This window comes from Pavona decussata, unplaced genomic scaffold (genome assembly GCF_977016875.1).
Source record: "Pavona decussata unplaced genomic scaffold, jaPavDecu1.1 SCAFFOLD_2, whole genome shotgun sequence".
Taxonomy (NCBI): Eukaryota; Metazoa; Cnidaria; class Anthozoa; order Scleractinia; family Agariciidae; genus Pavona; species Pavona decussata.
This window is the reverse complement of record NW_028145426.1, coordinates 1,837,303-1,861,630: the sequence shown is the minus strand read 5'-3', so window position 1 is coordinate 1,861,630 and position 24,328 is coordinate 1,837,303. Positions and strand designations below refer to the sequence as shown.

Sequence of the window (24,328 nt, the reverse complement as noted above, 5' to 3'; positions counted from 1 at the left end):
GGCGATTTTTTTCGCCGATCGCAGCGACGTGGCATTTTCGAAAAGTCATGTGATAAAATTGCCCAACCTGATGGGTTGACTTCCCTGGCGATTCGCAGTGATAAGCATAGAAAATCTCGGGAACGGGCACACTTGGCGAATTTAATCGCCAGTATCTGACATGCCAGATATCGGCGATTTTATTACGCCGATCGCAGCGAAAAAATCGCAATCGCAATTGCAATCGCTGCACCTGGCACACCTGGCGATTTTCGCCAATCGCGGCGATCGGCGTACAAAATCGCCAAGTGTGTCGCCGGCTTTAAGAAACGACGACGGCGACGGCCACGACAAAGCCACATAACAATAGGTTTAATGAGCAATAACAACCGCTCTGCACGTGCGTTTTACATTTTGGTACATTTCTTTGCCGTCCTCTGCAAAACAACAACGTGAAATGACCAAATTCTGGGTTTTTGGAGAACGTGAGCACACGACGGTGAATTTTTCATTTTAATTCTTAACTTAAACGCTACTCCTACCAATTTGGTTCCTGGGTAGTTCACCGTTTTTTTAAATTGAAGTTGAACGAGTTGAAATAATCGCGAAGTAGCACAAATGAAATAAAGCTATATTTTCAGGTGACGTTTTCGTTGCCGTTGCCAATGTCGCTGCTTAAGCTCCCTAAATTCAAGGCTTTGTGGTGAATGTGAGAACATGTCAGTGAATTTTTTATTTACGTACTTTCTTAACTTGAACGCCACTCTTACCAATTTGGTTTCTGGGTAGTTCGCTGTTTTTGTACAAGTTGAGCGAGTTAAAATAATTGCGAAGAAGCACAAATAAAATAAAGTTATATTTTCAAATGACGTTTTCGTTGGCGTTGCCGTCGCCGCTGCGTATGTTTCATATTAACACCACTGAACCATTGCGCCCACACACTATCTGCACCTTACAAACTACTTATTGACAATATCGACACTCACTTATCTTGCTAACAATCGGACTCTCTTACATTTGCTTAACAATAGACGGATCGAAACGCACTAATCACAGTTACAGTCTTCTCAACCAACGATTCACAATTCATTTGATTTTGATTATGTCCCCCGCTTATGCGGTGGTAATGTCAATCAATGACAATCAAAACAGTCTTTCTCTGCAGTCTTTACCTACTATGATATGACTCCTCACTTCAAATAATTTACTAAGAGCAATTAATATATTTGCATTTTTTAAGGAAACAGGTGGGTATACTTTAAATTTGCTAAACAAAGATAGCTAATTACGAAGACAACACTACCCATTTGTAGTGTTACTATGAATGGCCAAAAAACGTTTGTATTGGTTAAAGTGATGGTTCAGTCTAAATAACAATTACCCTCCTAGTGCACCAAAAAACTAGTGTTAATTATCCTTGCTACTGAAATGGATTGCTACTTTAAAAAAGGTGTCCAATGTTTTTCAATTTCCGCCTGTGTGTTCTGGAGAAATCGCTGAAGTATTGATTCTAGTTTGTTCTTCCCAGGAAAAATCAATAATTTGTTAAGAACACTTTGATGTTGGAGAAAAGGAACGTTGTGAAATATTTGAGCAGTTCTGGCCAAAACACAGAGAAATATCCGTGATATTTTACGTTTAAAAAGCTTGAGGCAGTTATAAGTGGCAAAAGAAGACGTGTGTAACTGACACTTGCCTTTCATTTTAAATTGGCTCGAAACCACCCGACACGAGCAAATATGATAATAAGAGTCATTTCATTTTCCTGAATTTTATAGATTGCCTAGTTATGTCTGGTAATATATGATGAAAACACTCACATCGACATGAACAATATTTAGTCCACCATGTCTGCTGAGAGCTGCAACAAAAGGTTGAAAGGAGTAGAACACCTTGTTGATCATTACGAAGGTTTTATGTTGACCTTTTCTGGATTAAACTTGACATTTTCTCTCGTGGCGACGGTCGGAAATCTTCTGGTTATTTTCGCCCTGTGGAAAGCCTCATCGATACCTGCCAACTTGAAGAAGTTGTTCCTGAGTCTCGCTGTCTCTGATCTTTCTGTGGGATTGTTTCCGCAACTGATGTTAGGTGTTATTATCGTCATAATGTCGACGACGGCAGAGAATGGAAACTACAACTTTGGAATATTCTGCCCAACTACTTTAAATATGGGTTACTTCGCATTCGTTCTGCTTGTTTCTGCATCTTTCCTGAATGTAACTGCCATATCTGTCGATAGACTACTTGCTGTCTCTCTCCATCTGCGATATCAAGAACTTGTCACCACAAAACGCATTATTATAGCCCTGGTGTCCTTATGGTTAACAAGTGGTGTATCTGCCTCTTTATTCATTTCACTTTCTAATCGCAACAACATTGTATCTGCCGTTATTGGAGTTTTTGGACTCCTGTTTACATCTGTGGCGTATTTCCGTATTTATAAAGCTGTAAGATATCACCAGAATCAGATACAAAGCCTAACTAGTGTTCAAGCAGTGGATCTACTACGAGAAAAGAAGTCCGCTTTGAATTCTTTGTTTGTCTACGTTGTGTTCTTAGCATGTTACCTCCCAAATTTGTGCTTAGCAATTTTGTTGCTGACTGCTAGCCGGCGAAACTCTTTTTTGGTAGCAGAACACGTCACATTTTTCTTGCTCCTCCTCAACTCCTCATTAAACCCTATTGTTTACTGTTGGAGATATCGCGAGATTCGTGAAATCATGAAAAGCACAATAAAGAAATGTTTCGCATAAAACAAATTAAAATGGGTCATAAAATGAAAAACTTGATTTGATGCCTACTAACCTCTGTTATGAATCTTTAATGGACGAAATGAAATGCGTCTTTCAGGATCATCATTTATAGTTTACGAAAGGCAGGAAAACAGAACGCTTCTTCTGTTCAGTCCTTTAAGGCGAAAACGAAAAGACCAAGAGCGCTTTCCATCTGTATAGCATGGCCGGTTTTTCCGGGTGGAGTCAACTGGAACAGTCCTTTCCACTAAGATGTTTCATTTATGAAACCTTTCACATAGATTCCTCTTTGTTTGCTTTTATCGCAATTATCGGTGCATTACTGTACCAACTGCCACATCGCACGAGTACCGCCATCCTCTTGATGAAATACGCGCTTTGTTCCCTAACATTCTATGGCAATGACACCTCGATTTGATTTCTTATACCGGAACAACCGGTTTTTCCATGAAAACGAAAAGAGCTCGAGAATTGCACTCTTCTACTGCGGAAAATGAAATGCGTCTTTCGGGATCATTATTTATAGTTTACGAAAGGCAGGAAAACAGAGCGCTTCTTCTGTTTAGTCCTAGTCAAAAACAGAAAAAAGTTTTTTTCTGTTTTTATTGTTATTTCTTGCACTATGAAACCAAAATATTAAAAAACAAAACAAAACACAAAACAAAAACAAACAACAACAACAACAACAACAACAACAACAACAACAACAACAACAAAAACCAATTAACAATAACAGCAACAGAAAAACAGAGCCTCAGTTTTTTGCGTTGTTTAATTCATAATAACAGTAATTTGTTGCTGCTTATATCACTGATAAGTTGCTTATTATTATGCTGGGTACTCTTAGCATTGGTTCTGTCGTTATTGTGCTAAATTAGGTAACCAGCTTTTAGCAGACGTCATTAGGACGTATTACGATAGATAGTAGAGTGCAAGTCAATTCTTTGCTTTGATGATGCTCAGCAACGCTTACAAGATATTATTTCACCTGGTATCCTTAATAAATCTTGTATTGTCGATTTTGTGCCAACTACGTGTCTGAATTCCAATAAGTGCCTTTGAGGGCGGCCGCGGCTTATTTTTAAAACGCTAACGACTCTTATTAATTTATGTAGATTGAGGGCTATTTCGAAGGAAACTCAGTTTTAAGGGGTTGAGTAAAACATAAACCACCTGCTATTGATAGCGGAGCTCCCGCGCGCGCCGCAAGGCGCGCGCGAGCGGAGCCCCATAGCTAAGAGAATTTGGTAACCCGTGAATGCGAGAAATTTTGGTTTGGTTATGACGTCACTGTCCGTCCGGCGTACGTACGTACGTACATCCGTACGTCCGTCCACCCCTCTATGTAAGCCATTGTGAAATGCCACAGTCAACCTGTGTGGCAACCCGCGTTTTTCTTGTTTTTCGGCGGGAAGTTGCATCGCCAACTGCGTTTTAGAAAAAGAAAAGCAAAGCATAATTTTAAAGACGACAAAATACGAAGTCAATTTATGTGACCGACAGCGGGAGAAACAGCAAAACGTCTAGCAGTGGAGGAAACAAATTGACTGGCACGTCATCAGAATCTTGAAGTGAAACCATTTTACTCCGATCCGGCGCTACGAAACGTTGGACTTTTCCTCTAAAAGTGAAACGTTTCGTCCGCTTGACGTTGTAAAACAAACGACAAAAATCAACAATGGAATAAAAGGACTGATTATTCTCAGAAGAGGCGAGTATATTCATGTGATTTTGTTGACAAAACTTTACTGAATTGCTATCGTGCAAGATCTTGTTTTCTTGCAGTGTTGACACGCCGTTTAATTTAAACTTGAGCTTAATATTGCTAACTTCAGAGCAGTCTTTTGAGCTCATTTTTTTTCGGTCCATGTTCAAAATTTCCCTTGGAGTTTTATTTTTTTTAATTTCCTCCGATCTCCTCCAAATTTTACCTTTCAACAGCGGGAGAAAGAGTAAGACTACGCGCGGCGGGAATTTACATGAAGGGGGCATTGATCATAAACAGCAGGCGCCGTGAGTCTTGAAGGGGCAACCCTAAAAACCGGAACGGTGGAAAGGCAGAAAATCACCCCAAATCCTAGAACACGGAACGGGTAAGGGTTAGGTTCAAGGTTACAGTTTATTTGGGGTGATCTCCGCCGTTCCATGGTTTAGGATTTGTAGTGATTTTCCACCATTTCGCCGTTCCGCCGTTCAACCGTTCCAGCTTTTAGCGTCGCCGATTTTGAAGTGAATCATTTTACTCCGATCCGGCGCAACGAGAAGTTGGAGTTTTCCCCTTAATTCTTGAAGTGAAACGTTTCGCTCACTAAACGCTGTAAAACAAACGAAAAGATCAGCATTGGAATAAAAGGACTGGCTATTCTCAGAAGAGGCAAGTACATGTATATTCATGTGATTTTGTAGGCAAAGCTTTGCTCGTTTGCGGTTGTTTTGCAATAAATTGATTTCTTAGCTTGCTGTGTTGACACGCAGTTAATACTGCTAACTTCAGAGTAGTCCTTTTAGCTCATTTTTTCGGTTCATGTTCAGTATTTCGATCCCTTGGCGTTTTATTTTCTAGTCTGGTTCAATTTTGCTTTCCAACAGCGGGAAAAAGAGCAAGGCATATAGCGGCGAAAAAGGACTGCTCTTGAGGCGGCACATCATAAACAGCGGATCTGATCCGCGAAGAAACGTCGGATTTTTCCCCTTGAAGTGAAACTTTTTGTTCATTTAACGTTGTAAAACGAACGAAAAAATCAGCAATGGATTAAAAGGACTGGTTATTTCCAAAGAGGCGAGTATATTTAAGCTAATAAGTCTTATATGTGATTTTGTTTACAAAACTTTGCTGTCGACTTTTGCAAGTTATTTTTTTGCAGTGTTCACACTGCCACACGTTTAACTTAAGCTACTGCCAACTTCAGAAAAGTCTCTTGTACTCATTTTTTCGGTCCATGTTCGTTATTTCCCTTGGAGTTTTATTTTCTTATCTCATTCCTTTTTGCTTCATGTAAGAAAATTTGATTCTCAGGTAAAATAGTCAGTGAAACAAACGTCTCGTAACGTTTTTTTTTTAATCGTTTAAGCTAGCATGAACTACTGACAAGTTTTTCTCGTATATATTTCTAATTTTTGCATTTGTTTCTGACAATCTTCACAGAGAACAAACACAAATACTTTAAAGGATAGCGAATGTAAAATTAGTCATTAGTGTGACCTCATTTTCATCATAACATCAAAAGTACGCAAAATTTGTTCGCTCGTTTGTGCAAATTTTTGAGGATCGTCGTTAAGTTTATCTCTGTCCTGATTGTTATGAATTATCACAGTTTGTTTTTTTTCCATTTATTACTCTAGTATCCATGTATATTTTAAGTCTGTTTCATGGTTAGTGTAGCCTTTTTCTCTGAGGTTTATGGTTGATCAACAAAATTTGCCTAAGACAGTGACAGTTCGCCTCAATCATCTTTAAAATAATAACAAAATAATACTTTGAGCGTGAAAAAAACTATCAAAACTCGTTAAATAGCCAATCCCGTCCTGAATATTTTCCTGTACAGTGTACATAATATTTTGATATTTTTTGTACCCCCCACTCACATCCATGTAGCTTTAAGAATGTCAGTTCTGCTGAAATGGGTTTGTGGGTTTCAAGGGGACACCTTATACTTACTACACCTTAATGTACCTTATTGTATAGCAGATAGTATTTTTATTTGCATGAGGCCGAGTAGAATTAAGGTTTAATTTTCAAGCGGCAGGGGTATTTTGCAGAACACCGAATGTTGAATCTATAGAAGTCCTTTAATGCAATGGCTGCCATAACAACAAATTAAAGCTAACCGTCTGTATAATCAGTGTTATCCCTAAACAGAAAAGAAATGTGCTTAGACCTTCATAACTTAGTTCGTTGCTTAATAGGTGTCTCTCATCCAAGCGATGTAGAGCGTCCGGTTTAAACTGTGGATACCTAACCCCCACATCAGATTAATTAAAGCTTATAGAGCCGGCTTATTAATTAAACTATACCAAGAATTTTGAAATAAAATGAATTGTCGAATTTTTAGCGCTGTTTTCTTGAATCAATTTTTTCGCTTGAAGGGGGCACTTTAAAGAGCTAAAACTCAAATGGAATTTGTTTGTTTACCTTCAATTTTGGACAATAGCTAGTTTAACATATAAGGAACAAAGACGTGTCGCAAATTTTTTCTTTTGAAATATTTTTTCTCCGAGTGATTTTTATATACGATCACTTCACATTTCTTTAATCGTATTTCGAAAATGTTCTGTAACTTTTCACTGCAATTGAATTATATCACAGAACGCAGACATGTTTTTTTTGCGCTTTGGGTGTACCGGAAACTGAGGAGCAAATTAAATTAGCGAAAAACAAAATTCAATTGCACTTGTAGCCTTTAAAAGGTGATTCGGATGCTCACATTTAGAGGTGGTAAAAAATTAGACAATTCATTTAATTTCAAAATTCTTGATATAGTTTGATAGCCAGCTCTATAAGCTTTAATTTGATACAGGGGTTGACATATCTACAGTTTAAACCAGACATGCTACATAGCCTGGAAGCAAAAGACCCCTAAAGGTATACGGTAACCTTAATACTGCTAAACTGTTATAAGTGGCGTAAAATGTGACATTCGGCATTCAGCATTCTGCAAAATACCCCTTCCAGTTAACAACTAACAATATTGTTGAGGTCTAAGCACTTTTCTATACTAATTAGGGTTAAGCGATTTACAAATAATTATTGACTGCAAAGTGTGTCCACTTGTACTGCTGCACTTTTTATTTGCCAGCAATGGTAAAAGTTCACACTTACTATCATCATTCTCACACTCACTCAGCATCCCCTCAGTTTCACTGCACCATGTTTCACCCACAACAACAGTGTCGTCTCCACCTTTTTTTATCATTATCATCAGATGTGGGTTTGTTAGCTAATGTAAAAGACGCTGGCCTGAGACTTTCATTGTCGCTAATGTCGGTCCCCTTTGCTTCTTGTAGATGACCGGTTTTTAGCACAAGCTTTTCATTTTTTCAATTTTTTTCTTGTATGGAAGAAAGTGTTTTTTCAAGAGAGTGTTAAGTTAAAAAAAAGAGATTTTAACCCTCCAGATAGTAGTAACTCTTCCCAATAATTATTTTAACCTCATTCTCTGTTTCATCGCTTCTCAATGGTTGCTTGACTTCGCAAATCTTTGGAAAAATGGAGATGTTTTGAATGGTCTAGGTATATTTTCACTAGCTCCTCAGAAACCACAAACTATGGTAGAAGAAAAGTCTGCAGTTTCTTTCACTGTGTTCAGCTTTCCTTCATTGAAGGAATTAGGCATAAAGTCATCAACAGTACTGGTCATGCTGTTCCATCTAGCCGGAGATTCAAAGACATTTTAATTTGTACCTTAACTTCTCTTTATCCAGGAAAGGGCATGGAATTTTGCCCATCATGGAGCCAGCCAACCATTTTCACATGAAGTGCACTGCTGCTCTTTCTTAACCTCACAGGTGTCTTTGACAAATTCCATGTATAAGTCTAGCCACAAATTTTTGCAAAATAATAATTATAGCCAGGCACATGTTTTTTTGAAGTTTCACATGCCTTCAAGCAATCATGATTAGCTGGGTCCTGTTGAAAAAAAAAAAAAAAAAAACCCGCCTCCTCCTCCCTCTCTGTTACAAATGCCCTTATGTTATCTGACAACAGGTGCATCGTCAATGTGCAACGCTATGTCATGAGCAACCCTCCATGCATTTCTTTCCATTCTTTATCTTCGTAATTCCATAGTGAGCTGGTCACAGTCGTCTTCTAAATTTCTTTGTCTGATTTGTCATGAAATCTGAAAATATTCCATTTTATAGATCAAGAACTGCCATCAGTAGTAGCATCTCGGCCACTGAACTGCAGGTTAGTCCTTTCCAGCCAGCTTTCCCCCAGACACTGCTTTCGTGTGCTCGATGAATCCTGATGCAGTAATCAGACTTGCAAATTCTGGACAATTCGGCATCTCGGAACCTGACCTCATCAAACAATAGCATTATCCAAAACGTGAACTTAAGGAAAAATTTAAAAATCATCATAGGCCCCCATCTGCATAAATTATGAACCCTAACTCAGGAGTGTTTTAAGATTTGCCACTGCCTGGGCACAAAAGCCATTGCACAGAGGGTGTAACCTTTACTGTTAGGTTTAGATCTTGTGTTTTAGCTGTAGCAAAAAATAAATTGATGTATACTTTTTATTTATCATCACAGATCATGACAGATGTGATGAAAACACAGTATGGCTCATGAATCACTTAGTTAATGGAAGTTCTTGTTGAGGCAATTCATAAACTTGAAAATTATCCATTCTTGTTTGAAAGTTTCTGACTGTGCACTTTTCCCATCAAGGGATAGATCCAGTTGTGCATTAAATTTTTTACCTTTTGGTAAATGTTGATGTAATGGCAGGAGCCAAATTGAATGGGCACTCGCTGAGCATATAAAATTTTTCTTCAGCAGTAAAGATTTTAATTAGTTGGCCTGATGTAGGGCTATTGTTCTAGCATGTTGTGTACAACAGAGATTGGCCACTGGATGTCTGGGCCTACAATAGCTGTGTTTATAAGCAACAGTCAGCACTGTCACTCAATCATTCTTATAACTATTGAATTGATAGAGGCTACAGAAATATGCTGAACAAGGGGCATTACCTGTATACTTTACAGTGCAACGAACTCAACTGGGGCCACCCAACATTGATCAGCCAATCACAGGTCACGTTTACAACAAAGGAGTCTGGCTTTGGTAGTTGGTAAACCAATAAAAAACGAGAACATTTCTTTAAATTTCAAAGTGTCGGTCTTATCGGTGGCCCCGGTTGAGTTTGTTGCACTGTAAGACAAAACCTCACCTTACCTTTAGTTATACATATATTTTTTACAAAGCCTGAATATCAGCTGTTTCCCATCTCTCACCAATCATCTAGAGAGATTAGCGACTGATATTCAGGACATGTTTAATGCAACCAGACCCTGGCTTCTTTTGATAACTGTGATTAATAACAGACAAAAGGTGAAACTTCTTATCAGCCATCTCTTTTAATTGAAAGAAAAATTTAAAACTTGGTAGTGGGTAATGAATTATGAAATATGTACAGTTATTTTTTTTACGGTGCAATCTCAGTTATTTGAACTCTCAATGTTTTTCAGCACTCCCAATTCTTTGAACAAATAGTTGTTAATTCTCTTGGATTTGCCTCAGTCAGTTTTTTGCCTCCTATCTTTTGAACAAAATTTATTTTCCCTGGGAAGTTAAAAAAAGTTGGTACTTCCACTGCAGTGATTGTCACATAACATTATTATGAAAATGTTAATATGCCAAGTAAATTATATTCTTTTACTTAGTTTTGATTATCCAATAATAACTGTTAATTTTCATGGGTTTTGTGACATCAGTAACCAGTGCTACAGTTTTCTACACCTTATCACATAGTCAGGTATAACTTTTTCAGTAACATAAGGAAAAACACTAAATAATATTATTTTCCTTTTCCATTCTGTACAGGGTTTATGTAAAATCTTTATTTATATAAAAATAGTTTAATCCACTGATTGTTTTGGAGATTAAAGTGGCAAAATGCTTTTAATTTGCAATATTTCAAGCAAAGTATAATGTTGTACATCATTTTGTGGATTCAGTAGAGGATTGTTGCTATACATCAACTCTCTTTAGGCACTCTTGTTCCTTCTATTTTTTTCTCTCGCAAAAACAGGATGATGAAAATTAAAGTAAGGAATATTTTTTAGAGAATGCTTATTAAAATTAATGATACATGGTAGGTATTTTGCTGTTAAAAATGAATGGGACTTCTCAGATGAGGTGCTATCCATAAACTGGAGTGATGAGGCTGCGGGAGTGTAGTGTTTAGCAGTCTAATGACTTCTTAAATTGGGATTTTGCTTGTAAGGACAAAAGGTTAATGGGTTGGAGCAAGGCCTGTTCCTTAAATGAGAAACCAGAGAATAAAATCTGCAGTGTAAATTTTTGTGGTGGAAGGACACCACTTAGTTTTCTTTTCAGTATTACCTCAGTAAGGAAATGTGGTCCATGAAAGGTAAAGAAAAACTCTTTGACCTTGGCAGGATTAAAACCTATGACCCCAGGATTTTGTTGATCACTGATGGACCAAAATTAATCTCTTCACTAGGGTAATGCAAAATTTAAGTGGTGTCCTTCCCAAACAGAAATTTACACTCCAGGGATAATTCTCTGATTTCTCAGTTGTATAGTCAGTACTGCACAGCACAAAATTTCATTATTCCTTAATTGTTGTGTTATTTCCAACTTTACTCCAAGTTAACTCTCGTGTAGCAAAGTGTAGAAAAACTGCTGGGGATAACTGGCTCCCATAACTGCCTGATGGATTTTTTTTGGTAAAGATTTTGACAGGGACAGTTGAGAATTTATACACAATTGTTATTTGAATCTATGTCAAACACAAACAATTTACTAACTTAATTTAAAACCAGGCTCAAATGACTAGGGACTGGAAGAAAATTTTTTCCATTGAATAATTAGACTTATGACATTTATTGCATTCAACGTAGAAAGAACGCACTCCTTACACAGATTGGAGTTGAGATTGTATGGGGGAACCAAAGTTGATTGCATGAATGAAAGGATATTGGGACGTATATCTGGCACCCCCTGTAGATTTTGCAGGGGCAGATGACATCATCACCAAATTGGCAAAGGAGAGAACCTACGCTAGGATCGAGGTTACCAAACGTACTCTCTGATCCAGCTTTGATAATTACTAGTTTCCACATATACAAAGTAGCAAAAGGCATTCACAAGTGATTGTTGTTTTGACTTAACAATATCAAGAATAAGAGGCAGCCAATTACTGCAATGGTTTCTCTGAACAAAACAGTATCACTTTGCACTCTCAAAACAAAGGAACTAATGTGAATGACAGGAAGTTATGAAAGGTTCATGTTTTCCTATCCCTACCGAAACAAATGGGAAAAATTATATACTGCATTCTTAGATTAAGTTAAGGGTTAGAAAGACATCTTGACTCTCTTGTAAATCAATATCAGTTTCATGGAACTGAGCACTTAGTTTGAATTTATACAAAAAACAAACTAAACAACTTCAAGTGTACAAGAATAGCTATCAACCTGGGAATAACAGAAATTTTTAAAAATGAGCTTTTCAAACTAATTTATTAAATTAATGAGCTACAAGTGCAGTAAGAAAATATAAAAATGGCACAAAGCCAATTTGACTTGAAGAAATATCTCTCCTGTATTCAAACATCCCCAATGTGCATCTCCCTCAAACAGAACCTAAAAATAAAAAAAATCTCAATTTGACTAAAAAAAGATGAAATTTTAAATATTTTGTAAATCCCTATAACTTATAATGACTCGTTTTTCAATTGCTCCACGGTGTACCAGTTTGGAACGATCTCCTAGTAGTAGTAGACCACATGAATAACAACACTGGCCTACTATTGTCCGTATTAGCCTGCAACAGGACATTTTCACTATGGCGTCATTTTACTACAACTACCATAATCCTTCTGGTTTTTGCTTTCTCATGCTAATTAGAGCTATTGTTCTCTTCTGTCCACTGGGATTACAAAATTTGCATTTGAAAAGGAAAACGAAATGAATTCTGGTAGTTGTAGTAAAAGGACGCCATCATGAAAATGGCGTATTTTAATATTATCTTGATTAAAGATTTCTTTTAGAAAATTGCTCCCTCGTCAGAAAAAAACCCCCACTACAAACAGTTTAAAGGTGTGTATACATACATTAAGATTTGAAGTTATCTTACCTCCTTAATTGCTGAGCTGTCGGACCTTTCCCTTCCACCGACACAGCAAAACCCCTTTTACTTTTGACATTTATCACACTAAAAGTTTTCCTTCAAATCTGCTGTTAAAACGGAACATTTCCACACAGTCGTGCAGGAAAAATTCGATCGCTTCCAAACCTGAAAACTTATGCAAAAATTAAAAAGATCCTTTCTTTTTTTATCCACAATCCTAATACAGGAAGATGTCTGAACACTGCTATTTTATCCTGTTTTATCCAACTCTCTAGAACGAAGCAAAGACAACTAAAGTTGGCCTCTTCGCTCGTTCTCAAGTAGGTACTTCATATATGGTAATTATTAATAATTACCATATATGAAGTACCTACCATATCCAGCGCCCGTTCCGCTGGATAAGGGTAATGCGGGCACGGAGAACGAGACTGCCACCATTTTTTTAAAGGAGTCTAGGATCAGGGAATCGGAAGACCTTAGATAACATAGTCTCCTTCGCAGCCGTTATTAGTGTCGTCACGCTACGCGCCGTGGGGAGGATCGTTGCGTGACGACCCTAATAACGGCTGCGAAGGAGACTATAGATAACAAGGACTGGAACCAGATTTCAGAGCCCAGTGCTTTTCGCGAAAACATGGGTTTGGTGGGGGTGCCCATTCTCGCGGGCTCACAAACCTGGTTCCAGGAAACTCATTCCCATTCAAAAACGCGCGTGGGCTCTGGGGACGAGATTGGGGTACAAGCGCAAAGATCAACCAATCACCAACCCTTGCTTGGTGAAAGGAAAATTAAGAAAAAATGCCCTCTGTTACAACAAATCAGCCTTAAATAATTGAGCTCTCTGTATTACCAGGAACCGATGATCATGGGCTTCTGGTATTACATTATTGATGGGGAGTTTGCTGCATGTGCATTAAGAATATATATAGCTTTAGAAAGGATGAAGATCTACGTCCATACGATAAGCAGATTTCTATAAATGCTATCAAAAAAATTGGAGCTCCGCTTTTAGGCTTGGCTAAATATATATATTACTGATGTGATCTATACGTGATGTCCCCGAACATAAAAGGGGACTGATGTTGCTTCTGATGACCGGTAATTTCAAGTTGCAACATCGTGCGCTCAGCTGTGGTGGAGTGGAGAACTGCGTTGCCTCGCACTTTTCCATCGTTGGAAAACGGGGAGCTTAAAATTAAAACCAGTAAAAAATGAATGGATAGCATAAAACAAACTTAGGGTCTTTAAATAACTGAGGAGAAAGTGCTGCCTTTGCTCTGACATCTGCAAATGGTTAGACTTTCTAGTCTTCTCGGATAAGGACGATAAACCGTAGGCCCCGTCTCACAAACCTTGTTCTTTTGTTTGTAAAGAACCGCAAAGAGTAGGGGACGTAGTTCCCGGTGTTGTGGTCTGGTCTTTGTGCGTATTTTCCGTATATCCCGGGTCCGCAGTAATTGGCCTTAGCTGTTGCGGTATCCCTGTCCATATTGGACAAAGCTTAATAAATAAAATAAATAAATAATTAAATAAACGAAATCAAGTTGATTATATCGGGTTTAGAGGGCGATCCGTTGTTATCTTGTGCACACCGGTTTTATGAGGGTCTTGTTTTAGTATTTACATAAATATTTAACTCAGAAGAGGCTTCGTATTTTTCCAGTCATATTCCATATCTAAATAGATACTCAGCAACAGCCATTAATATACTCGAAAAGTCACAGATTAATAATGAAATCTGACACGCAGGGCCACGGCGTTTTCCATATAATTTCTAAGCGGATCAGGTAAAGCGGAAACAGTTTATCAATCAAATGTAAGTAGGGAAGGATCATATTTCATAATGGTTACTGTTAATACTAAAGAAGCAGTGGAAGTGTTTATTTTTTCTAAACAAAGTAACAGCTACCAATTGAGGGCTTTAACCTTTCTCACGGCTTACGACTAATCAACACCCTGACAGCAGCCAAACATAAATTGCCCCAGAAATAGGTTCATGCAAAGGCAGATAATGACTTTGATATGATGTTAATATATGGACATGAAATATCGTCATCAAAGGTAACTTAGCCTTTATTCAACTGCCATGGCTTTAAAACAGACGTATGAAGGGAAAGGCGCCAAAACGACGACTCATTTACACACTTTCAATCACAATATTTATGTTGAGGTTGCTAGCAAATGGAAGGTGTAACGTTGAGTTTCTTTGCCCAACAACTTTGTCTGTTCGTTATTTATCTTTATTCGCCAATGCTCATCGTTCCTGACCTTAACGCACAAGAAATCTTCAAGGGCAAAGAACCTAACATAGCCCCATCTTAAAAGACCCAGTCAAGCCACGCCTTGGTTATTGTCTACATGATCTAGAATTTGGCATCAAACTGCTCATCGCACGTGGGAGGAAGATCAACAGTACAACTAAAAGATATGGCATTTGTTTTCTCAGCCCGAAAAATTTCGTTTACCTCTATGGTTTAGAGTCAGAACTGAAGGCATTTTCATTTTATTTTAGCAAGTATTTCTGTTTTTTGATCAAACAAAATTTTAAAGGCGCTCTTCTGTTGTAAACGAGCCTCCCCTCGTGCCTACGGAAAGCGAGATCTGCATGCCGGCACTTTAAGAATACTTGATTTATTTGAGCACAGAACCCTTTTAACTAGGTAAAACACAGTAAACACCGATTTGTCCTTATTTCCGGTCATTTGTCCTCAACTCCCGATAACTCGAACTTCCGGTTGGTAACGCGAACCTTGTTCAATTTCCGCTCACGGTTCGAATTGTCTAGAGTCGACTGTAGTATGATTAGTGCATAAGTAGATTGTTTTACTAATAAAAACGAGGAGTACAAAGGAGTAAAACCCAAAGAAAAATGGTGAAAATTGCAATTTTATCCTACGCTATTTCCCTTTTAAAATAAAATATTGTGCTTACGGACATTATTCAGTCCACACCTGCTATCAATATCCATGAATGGAGTGGCAAGCATTAATTGAACCTCTTCTTTACGCTTTATAAATTCAGTCCATATCTTGCGGTGTATGAATGAATGTGAAACATGAAATATCATTTATTAGGACGGCCTGCTAAATATTTTAATAAGAAAAAAGACAATCGCAGTGCCTCATGCAACATAATATAAGCAGTTACGAGAAGAAAGCTTGGCAAAATTCAGGCGGTATTGGAGATATGATATCGACTAACATTCGAATTTTTCTTCGTGGCAGATATACACATGTATGAAACACTGTTTCGGGTTACCAGGCGCTTGCAGCGTAGGAGTTAAATATAACTACATGCATATTTATATCAACAAATTAGAACTCATACGTGAGTTCCTTCTTAACATGCCTTCAACAAGATATCGCGCAATGTTGACAATGTAAAAGAGTCTGATAAAAATTTGTTATGAATTGCAGATGACACTGCAAAAACTAAAAGCTGAACAATAATAACCTTTTGGAAAAAAAGGTCAAAGCAAATAGGAACCAGAATTAAAAGAAAAAAAATTCAGGAAACAACAAGCATAATTCGCAAACATTAGATAATTTTATCATTTCTTGAAGACATTTTGAAAAGTCTGACAAAAGCATTACCACTCTCCGCATATAATGTCTGACTGAATACAGAACGGATGGACGTGCAAAGATTCACTTGCTATGGTTATCATATTAAAAAACCACCTGCAATATTTGACCTAAAATGACAAATGACAGCTTTCTAATTCAGTCACGCAATTGAGACTGACTTGATAGTCAGCCTCATTATGCAACCTGAAAGTGAAACACTTATCGCTCTGAATAATGGCTTCCCAGTTTTGCACTGAAACACTGAAGGAGCTAACCCAACTTGTTTACTTTCATGGATCTGTCACGTTGACTTTGTGTGTGTTACACCTGTCTTTTACTGCCGTAGCAACCCTTGGAAATCTTCTTGTTATTCACGCTCTATTGAAGACGTCGTCAATACCTGCTAATATAAGGAAGTTGTTCCTGAGTCTTGCCTTCTCAGATCTTGCCGTTGGATTGTTTGCGCAATTAATGTTTGGTGTTATTTTCGCGGTAATATTAAGAATGACAGCGAATGGAAACTATAAATTGGACTTCCTTTGTCCAACAACTGTAACTGTATGTTATTTCTCTCTTTTCATGCTCGCTTGTGTATCGTTCATCACTGTAACAGCCATCGCCGTCGACAGACTTCTCGTTATCTGTTTCCATCTGCGTTATCAAGAACTTGTCACTTCAAAGCGTGTAATCGTAGCCTTGGTGATTTTATGGCTAACAAGCGGTGTCGCCGCTTCAATTTTTATATCACTTCCTAACCATAGCAGAATAGTAACTGTTACTATTCAAATCGGCGGAATTCTCTTTTCAACCGTGGCATATATTCGTATCTTTAAAGTTGTAAGATATCATCGGAACCAAATTCAAAGCCAACAGCAGCTGTCAACCGAAGCAGCAAGGGAGCTAATTCGAGAAAAGAAATCGGCGTTTAATACTGCGTTTTTCTACGCAGTTTTTGTTGCCTGTTATCTCCCTTACTTGTGCTCTTTAATTTTGTCCATGACCAACAGGTTTGGACTGACTATTTTGGCGGCTAATCACGTCACCGGTTTCCTTGTTCTTCTGAATTCTTCGTTAAATCCCATCGTTTACTGCTGGCGATACAAAGAAGTTCGTGGAATTGTTAAAAGCACTTTGAAAAGAATATTCCGCATCACGGACACTTGAGATGGAGAAGAGATGCCTTCATGATCTTTCCTTTCTGTATTCCTCTATGATAGTTATGCGAACGTTGCTTAAGTAAGTATTGTATTTAATAATTTTAGATGAATATGTCACTTATTCATACAATGAATGTCATTAACTAGATAGGGGATTCATTTGTAATTATCACATTCAGTTTTAGTTCACATATGGTGGAGCAGCTTTCGACTTAGTGTCCTAACACCAAAACTTAAGTAAGTACTCTGGCCAATCACAGAAAACAGAGCAGTGCAATGAGCCAATCAGAATTCGAAGCAAATACATGTAACAGGGGCCAAGGGTGAGAAAACGCGTGCGAGCAACTTGCAATTACTTTTGCTTTCGCTCGTCATTGGTTGAAAAAGTGGAGCGACTTTTTTTTAACCTGCAGCAGAACAAAACTCGGGAAAGGCAATTACCGGGACTTTCGACACTCAATTGAAAATCGTTCTAAAAAGTGTTAAGTTGAAAGACTGAGCTTAACTTCTCCCCTTTATTTGTACTAAACACGAAGTGATGAAATAGGGAAAGAAAAATGACGATATGAGTTAAAGTACAAAAACATGCAATAAATAAATTAAATAACGCTGCTAATGAAGGTCTTACGGTTTCTGATAATTCAATAACAGGATCTTCAAAATGAAAAGTGAAACCAATCCATGTTGTTCTTTTCGTTGTTAAAACAAATAAAATAGAATAAATCTTTCATTTAAGTGTCAATGTATTTAGTGTAGAGCACTAACTGGGGACACTTACCAAATCGAATTGGAATTTAGAAATGGTGGTTTTTGAGCGGAGGAGAAAACAAAAATGGCGCCGGCAAAACTGGACGCACTTCGTAGAAATTGCCTTGATTATGTAGCACAACGGAAACCGTTGATTCTGAAGAAGAACCTTTCCTTTGGAGATAAACCTCTCGGGGACAAGGATAAGAACCAAACAAACAAAATACGAAAAGGATTAATTACCTTCTCCATTTCAGTCCTATGTGATGTAAAAACTAAATTTAAACGGTTTTCAGTAATAGGAAAAAAAATTAATCAGTAATGGCCGTAAAGAAACTAGAAGACGCACATGCTGTTGGTAGTAATATTGATTGTTATTTTATGTTAATTCTCGTCACCAACAGTTAATTATCTGATTATAAGTTCTAGTGAAGCAAATTTCAATATTCAGCCTTACGGTCAAGATGTATTTCTTTATGATCATTAGTCCCCCTCTTGATCAAGATTGTTTTTCACAAGCTGATGGAGAAATCTTTTCCGGTTATTACCAATTGGAATATTTAAATCGCTCTGATTGCATATACAGATACTCACAAGCGTTTGAGAAAATTTGATGCTACAAAACTTATTGCATTGGAAACTAAATCGTCTCTGCAGCTGTTAAGAAAAATGTCGCATTTGTTCAGACTTCAAATATTTATGTAGTTTTCATTGTGCAACAAGGGGAAAGACAAGAAAAGAAACTGTTAACCATCCTCCAAGCGTACGTATTGTTAATGTTTTTCAGGGATTAAACCTATTACGTGTATAAAAGGAAGATAACAAGTGCATGTTTGAATATTGAAATAAATTAGATATAAATAAAAATACACGTCAAGAGTGTTTGTATGAACGATTTTGATGATGATAATGATGATGACGATAATTGTTGTGTATCAATAAAACATGTATTTGAACGAAAATAAGAAATGACAATCAATTAAGGCCTATCTTTTTGTAAGCAAAGAGCATCATGTGCTCTTTACACCCAGCTGCGAGTCACCCACCTGCTCTTAGCCCTGCCCCCAGGCTTCTGCCAGTATCAGCCAATCCGCTGTTAAGACCATACAGCTAATTGGGGGATGTCGCCTAAAACGTTCCTCCTAAATCACTCTAGCCTAGGAACGGAACCAAATTCAACTGATTTCAAAGTGTTAAAACCCTCCCCTCGCCAGCCCCATGCTTTTGACGCACAACTGCCAGCCATTACCGGCAATTATCCCCCACCCTGAGCAAGGTCACAGGCTAGCACTTGACGGCAAGCTCCCTCCAGTTTCAACCAGCGTGACGGCAAGCTCCTTCCAGTTTCAACTAGCGTAATGGCAGCTTGCCTTCAAGCCCGGACCTAGCGGGCAGGGTTAAGCAAAATAAGACATATTTTACACTATAGAGTGTTTTCACAACACGTCACAACGGCCATGTTGGTGTCCCAAAACAAAGCTGAATGGTGGCCATGTTGGTGTCCCAAACTAAACCTCTGGGAATTGAACTCGGTTTTACGCAAATACTTTATTTTGTTTCAGTAAACCAATATGGCCAGTAGTCACTTGAATGAAAACGCTCTATATACATCTCCACTCCATTCGGGTGCAGAGATTTGTGACTGACTGACTGAAAGACTCTGTAAACTAAATCCTACTAAATACTGGGATAAACACTGTGATGACTAGTATCCTTAGGACCTAGGTATTGAAGAAAGCCGCTATATGTCAAACTCCGGCTTTTGCGTGTTATAATAGGTAATATAATTTGGGGGATCAGTATGCAGGATCTATGTTTTTAGAATCGTCAAAGATAAAATAAGATCAGCTAAAATAAAATAAAAAATGAATATATACCACATCACAAATTTCCATACGATACTGTTAGTACAAAAATAATAAATGGATCGCGCATTTCAAAATTGCGTTCACTGTGGATTTGGTTGACCAATACTCTGTAATAATCACATAACATAGGTAGGCCAATCGTGATATGTAACACGAGGTAATTTATGGATTTGGAACTGAAGATGATGGTGGTCGATATATCCAGAATATTTCAATATAAAATGTAATCATCTTTATTTTATGGTTTCTTAAGTTGTCCTGCTAACTTAAGAGTCAATTTTCTTGGCTTTAATTTGCACGCGAAAATTGCACATGATTGAGTCGAATTTCAGTGATTCCGATAAACCATGATAATACTGAGATTGCCAACGCACCGAGTCACTGGAGAAAAATACTGAAAATTATATAAAGCAGAGCCTTCTTACCTCAACCTCATTGTCCCTTGGTGTTTTTTGGCTGGTCAATGTTTGGACAAGAGCTAAGATGAGCAGCGAACCCTCAGCGTGTGGAGGCCAATAAATCACAAACAGCGAGACCGAAGATAAATAAAGTCCATGTCGGTTGCACACCGACTTCCAAATTCCATTACAACAGCCTCAGAATCGCTCGTTTCTTGGTCAAGGTTACAATTAGCTTCGTAATTGTCTGTACAATTCTAGCTTGGTGACCGCACCTGTTTGGCAAAACGACTCTTGCTCAGGTAAGGACAGCACTTTTGTTTACATGCAAATAGACACGCGTGGGAGGGTCCAGTGGGTTTGATTTGCCCGGAAAATGTCATTTGCTATTCGAAATCATGGTCTTTCCGAAACGGATGGTAGTGAATGGGGTGACACGTTTGTTTAAGGAGGACTCTTTGTAGAAAGAAAGGCTGCAACGAGTTGAAACAACCAACGGAAAAAAAAAATCACGAGAAAAAAAACAAAACCACGGATTTCACTACAAAGAGGTGGCTGCTGTTGTTATGAAGAACTCTCACAAATCTGCTTGTTGTCATCCACCTTTTGAAAACCCTAAGATAAGTGGCTGCTCCGAGTCTCGATTTCTCTTCCACTTCCACGGGGTTTGAGGCCCTATACGCCATCTTGGCGCTAGGGGACAAGTCAAGTCAAGTCCACGGGGTATACGTGAAGTCATATTAGGTGCGGTTACACTAGACCTCTTCCCGAAAGCTCCCCTGGGGAAAATAGCTTGGGTTGGGTTCAGTCTGGGTTTTGATCGATTTCATACTTGCGGTTACACGCTGATAAATTGACCAAGGGGAACGGTAAACCTTTACCCTATTTGATGAGAAACACTGATAAACGTAAACATGAATGACACGAATCATGAAATGTTTTCGGTAATTCTGCCTCTTTTATTACAACCTCCACCTCAAATAGGTTTCGTAATTCAGCATGACTTTGTTTCAAGAAGATAACGTCGACGCCGACAACAAATATACTTTTCCCAGGGCTTGCAGTTTTTCGTTTTATATTTAAGAACACGCTGACTCGTATTTCGCCATCATGGACGATCGAACTTGGGTATTTACGCGACTACAAAATTGGTTTCAGCTACCCCTGAACGATAGGGTTCTGGACCACTGGTGGAAAGAGTGAGCCATGTTTTGATTGTTGTCGAGCTTGAAATACAGTGGCGGGTACGATTAACACAGAACGTAAACAACACGTGACTTGTAGTGCTTGGTAGATTTTTAGATATTTAACCCTATCTAGACTTTGGGGGGGGGGGGGGGGGAGGATTCTGCCCGCGGTATCTTTGAACCTAAAAAACGTTTTTTGTTTTTAATATTTGCGCAGTGGCCATGACATTTGGTTAACTTTCAGAAATTTATCTGGGTACAATTTGATGTAGACGGTTAGTGTTCATTGACTTTGATTTGATCATGGCAACCAATAATTGACAGGCTGTTTTTCTTATATTCACTTTTATGTTTTAGCTCATATCAATGTTCTTTTAGTGGTTTTGATTACTTTTCGTTTTAATAGACTCATTCGGCTAACGCAATGTTGTACCCAATTCAGATCCCTCGGGGTTAAGATTCTTTGTTTATTGCATTTGCATTATAATGTAGCATTCACATTTAAATGATATGGAAATACTTAGAACAAAACATTTTATGTCCAAAGGATTTGAATTGGGTACAACATTGCGTTAGCCGAATGGGTCTATTTTGGTTCTTTACTGAAGATGGAAGCGTTTCCCCTTAGATCGCGGATCCAAGGTGGCCGCCATTTGGCACTCAAACAACAACAACAACAAAAACTTTATTTAACGTGGTCAGTACACATAGCTATTATAATGACAGAATTTTTACGCAATGTGACGTCATCACGTCTCGTTGTGGACCTCAAAGGAAACATTTTGGATGTACTATTCATACTCCAAGTATTCCCTTGAGAACGCTTGCCACGTAGGCTAGTCCCTAGAAAACAACAACAATAATAGGGTCAAGAGTCATCAATGTGATATTGTATTAAATTCTGAGCTTTACGTATGGCCAGTGTAGTTGTTTGGGGATTGGAGTAATGTTTTCTTGCTTTGTTTTGAGTTTTACAGGCCTAGCTGCTAAACCTTTTTTCACTTTGAATCTTCACAAGAGAGTTCTCGCTGTTTCTCTCCACCTGCGATATCTTATCTTGGTAAACTTTAAGATGGTCGTAAAGAAAATATTCCGCATCAACAGCTGTGATGAATGAGGTAAAAAAACTGTGTTCGATGCTTTGCTTTTTTCCTAGAAAGCTGCAAAATACTGCCTTGGATATTATTCTGAAAACGAGAGATGTTTGATATACCAGCGCTCTCTTATTTTGGTATGTAACGTAACTTAAAAGTAGGTGTACTTCAAGATATTGAATAAATACGTGAACTGTTTAATAATTTCTCATTAATATCAGCGTCGGTGTACGGGCAATGTTTTTCCAGGGAGTTGAAGTAAATTTTCCCGAATGAACCTGTTGATCGGCGGCCGGTGTCGGGGCTACGCAACTTCTATATTCGTACGAAATGTACTGAAATAACCAGATAGAGCTTTTCTCGTGGCCCCCTGCCTGTTCCCATATTTCAATTTGCCATGTCGAAACAGCTGTTGTAAACATGGAGTTGATATGCCTGCACGACTCTTATGGGCTTGTTTCTGTAAAATCTCCTAATGTAACCTTAATCCAGGTACGAATGTTTGGTTTTATTAACGTAGTTGACAAGGTAATTTGGCCACCTCAAAGAGATTCGAGTGCTGAAGTTTCGTGCGAGAGCCCTTCGTCAGAGCGAGTCAAGGAATTGTGGGTTGTATGTCGTCAGTATCACGGTTTCTTTTTATGGCGTTTTGTATTAATTCTTCTTTCAGTTGCACTGTAGTTTCTTTTAGAGATACGCGAGGCTGAAGCCTAATTTACGACTATCATTTGTTCATCCCTTCGCTGCCTTTACTTTTGTGTTTATCTGCAGCTAGATAGGAGACTCCGTTTCAACTAAACCTACAGGCTCCCTTGCAGTAACAACGTTTATTTGCCCGGCTACATTTTGCAACAAGTCGATTCTACAGCTTTCACACCTACAAGTAGCAAAAAGGGAATGAACGTAGGGTTTACGTCAAATTTTAGTCCAAGAAAACAAAAAGAAGCATTCTACTTGAGACGATGCACTTTTTATAGCTAAATGCGGCGAGAATTGCGAACGTCTCTTACCATAAGGATTCACTGACTGCTTCGGTTCGGCAACCCCTGAGCTTTTTATCAAGCTCTACGTTTGCTTTTATACTTTCATCTCCTCTTCATATCTTAATACCAATCCCTGCTATGCAAAATGAAGTTGTCCACTGGTGAAAAGGTCCTCGTTTTCGTAGCTCGAAGTGCTGCTACAGTTTATTTTGCGTGTTGCCGGTATCGCTCAATTTTTGCTCGAAGAATGAAGTTTATTTCGAAATTCTTAGCTGTTATACGAATTCAAACTCGACTTTAAGACGTACATTAGACAAAATTTTAATGCATAATGTTAACAATGATTATTAAAAACTGGATCATTGTATAATGCAATTCCAGGGATTTGATTGGCTTAGCGGCCATGGTATATGAACTATTATACCATGCCCGAGGATAAGGATCATTAAAATGGTCTTCTGGTTGTTCTTGCTAAGCGAAACCAGCCATAACTTACAATATTTCTTGATTGTTTTTAATAAAACAATTATTCCACTCGCGCTTGTTGGATATGAGATGATTATAGCCAACTCGGCGCTTCGCGCCTCGTTGGCTATCTATCATCTCATATCCAACGCGCGCTCGTGGAATAATTGTTAATTACACTTATACGCTCCGACGGTCCCAACAAAACCTAAAAACAACAACAACAACAAAAAAAAATACTGAAACGCTTTCGTTCTCGGTTCTTGGGACGTCATCAAGCCCGCTCGACCCAGTCTTCCTACACTCACT

At 38.3% G+C, this 24,328-nt stretch overlaps 2 protein-coding genes and 1 long non-coding RNA gene across 3 annotated transcripts; 2 read left to right on the top strand and 1 right to left on the bottom strand.

Moving 5' to 3' along the window:
* The first annotated feature begins 762 nt into the window (after nucleotides 1–762).
* Nucleotides 763–3,688, top strand: LOC146489951 (melanocyte-stimulating hormone receptor-like). The gene has a single exon (XM_085118050.1). The coding sequence runs from the start codon at nucleotides 1,827–1,829 to the stop codon at nucleotides 2,733–2,735; it is 909 nt and encodes a 302-aa protein (XP_084974176.1). The 5' UTR covers nucleotides 763–1,826; the 3' UTR covers nucleotides 2,736–3,688.
* Nucleotides 3,689–11,925: 8,237 nt separating this feature from the next.
* LOC146489950 (uncharacterized) lies at nucleotides 11,926–12,992 on the bottom strand. The gene is made up of 2 exons (XR_014866883.1): nucleotides 12,561–12,992; nucleotides 11,926–12,067 (listed from the first exon to the last, which is right to left on the bottom strand). It is a non-coding gene; the product is annotated as an uncharacterized LOC146489950 (long non-coding RNA).
* Nucleotides 12,993–16,253: 3,261 nt separating this feature from the next.
* LOC146489949 (melanocyte-stimulating hormone receptor-like) lies at nucleotides 16,254–18,938 on the top strand. The gene has a single exon (XM_085117554.1). The coding sequence runs from the start codon at nucleotides 16,355–16,357 to the stop codon at nucleotides 17,282–17,284; it is 930 nt and encodes a 309-aa protein (XP_084973680.1). The 5' UTR covers nucleotides 16,254–16,354; the 3' UTR covers nucleotides 17,285–18,938.
* Nucleotides 18,939–24,328: the final 5,390 nt, after the last annotated feature.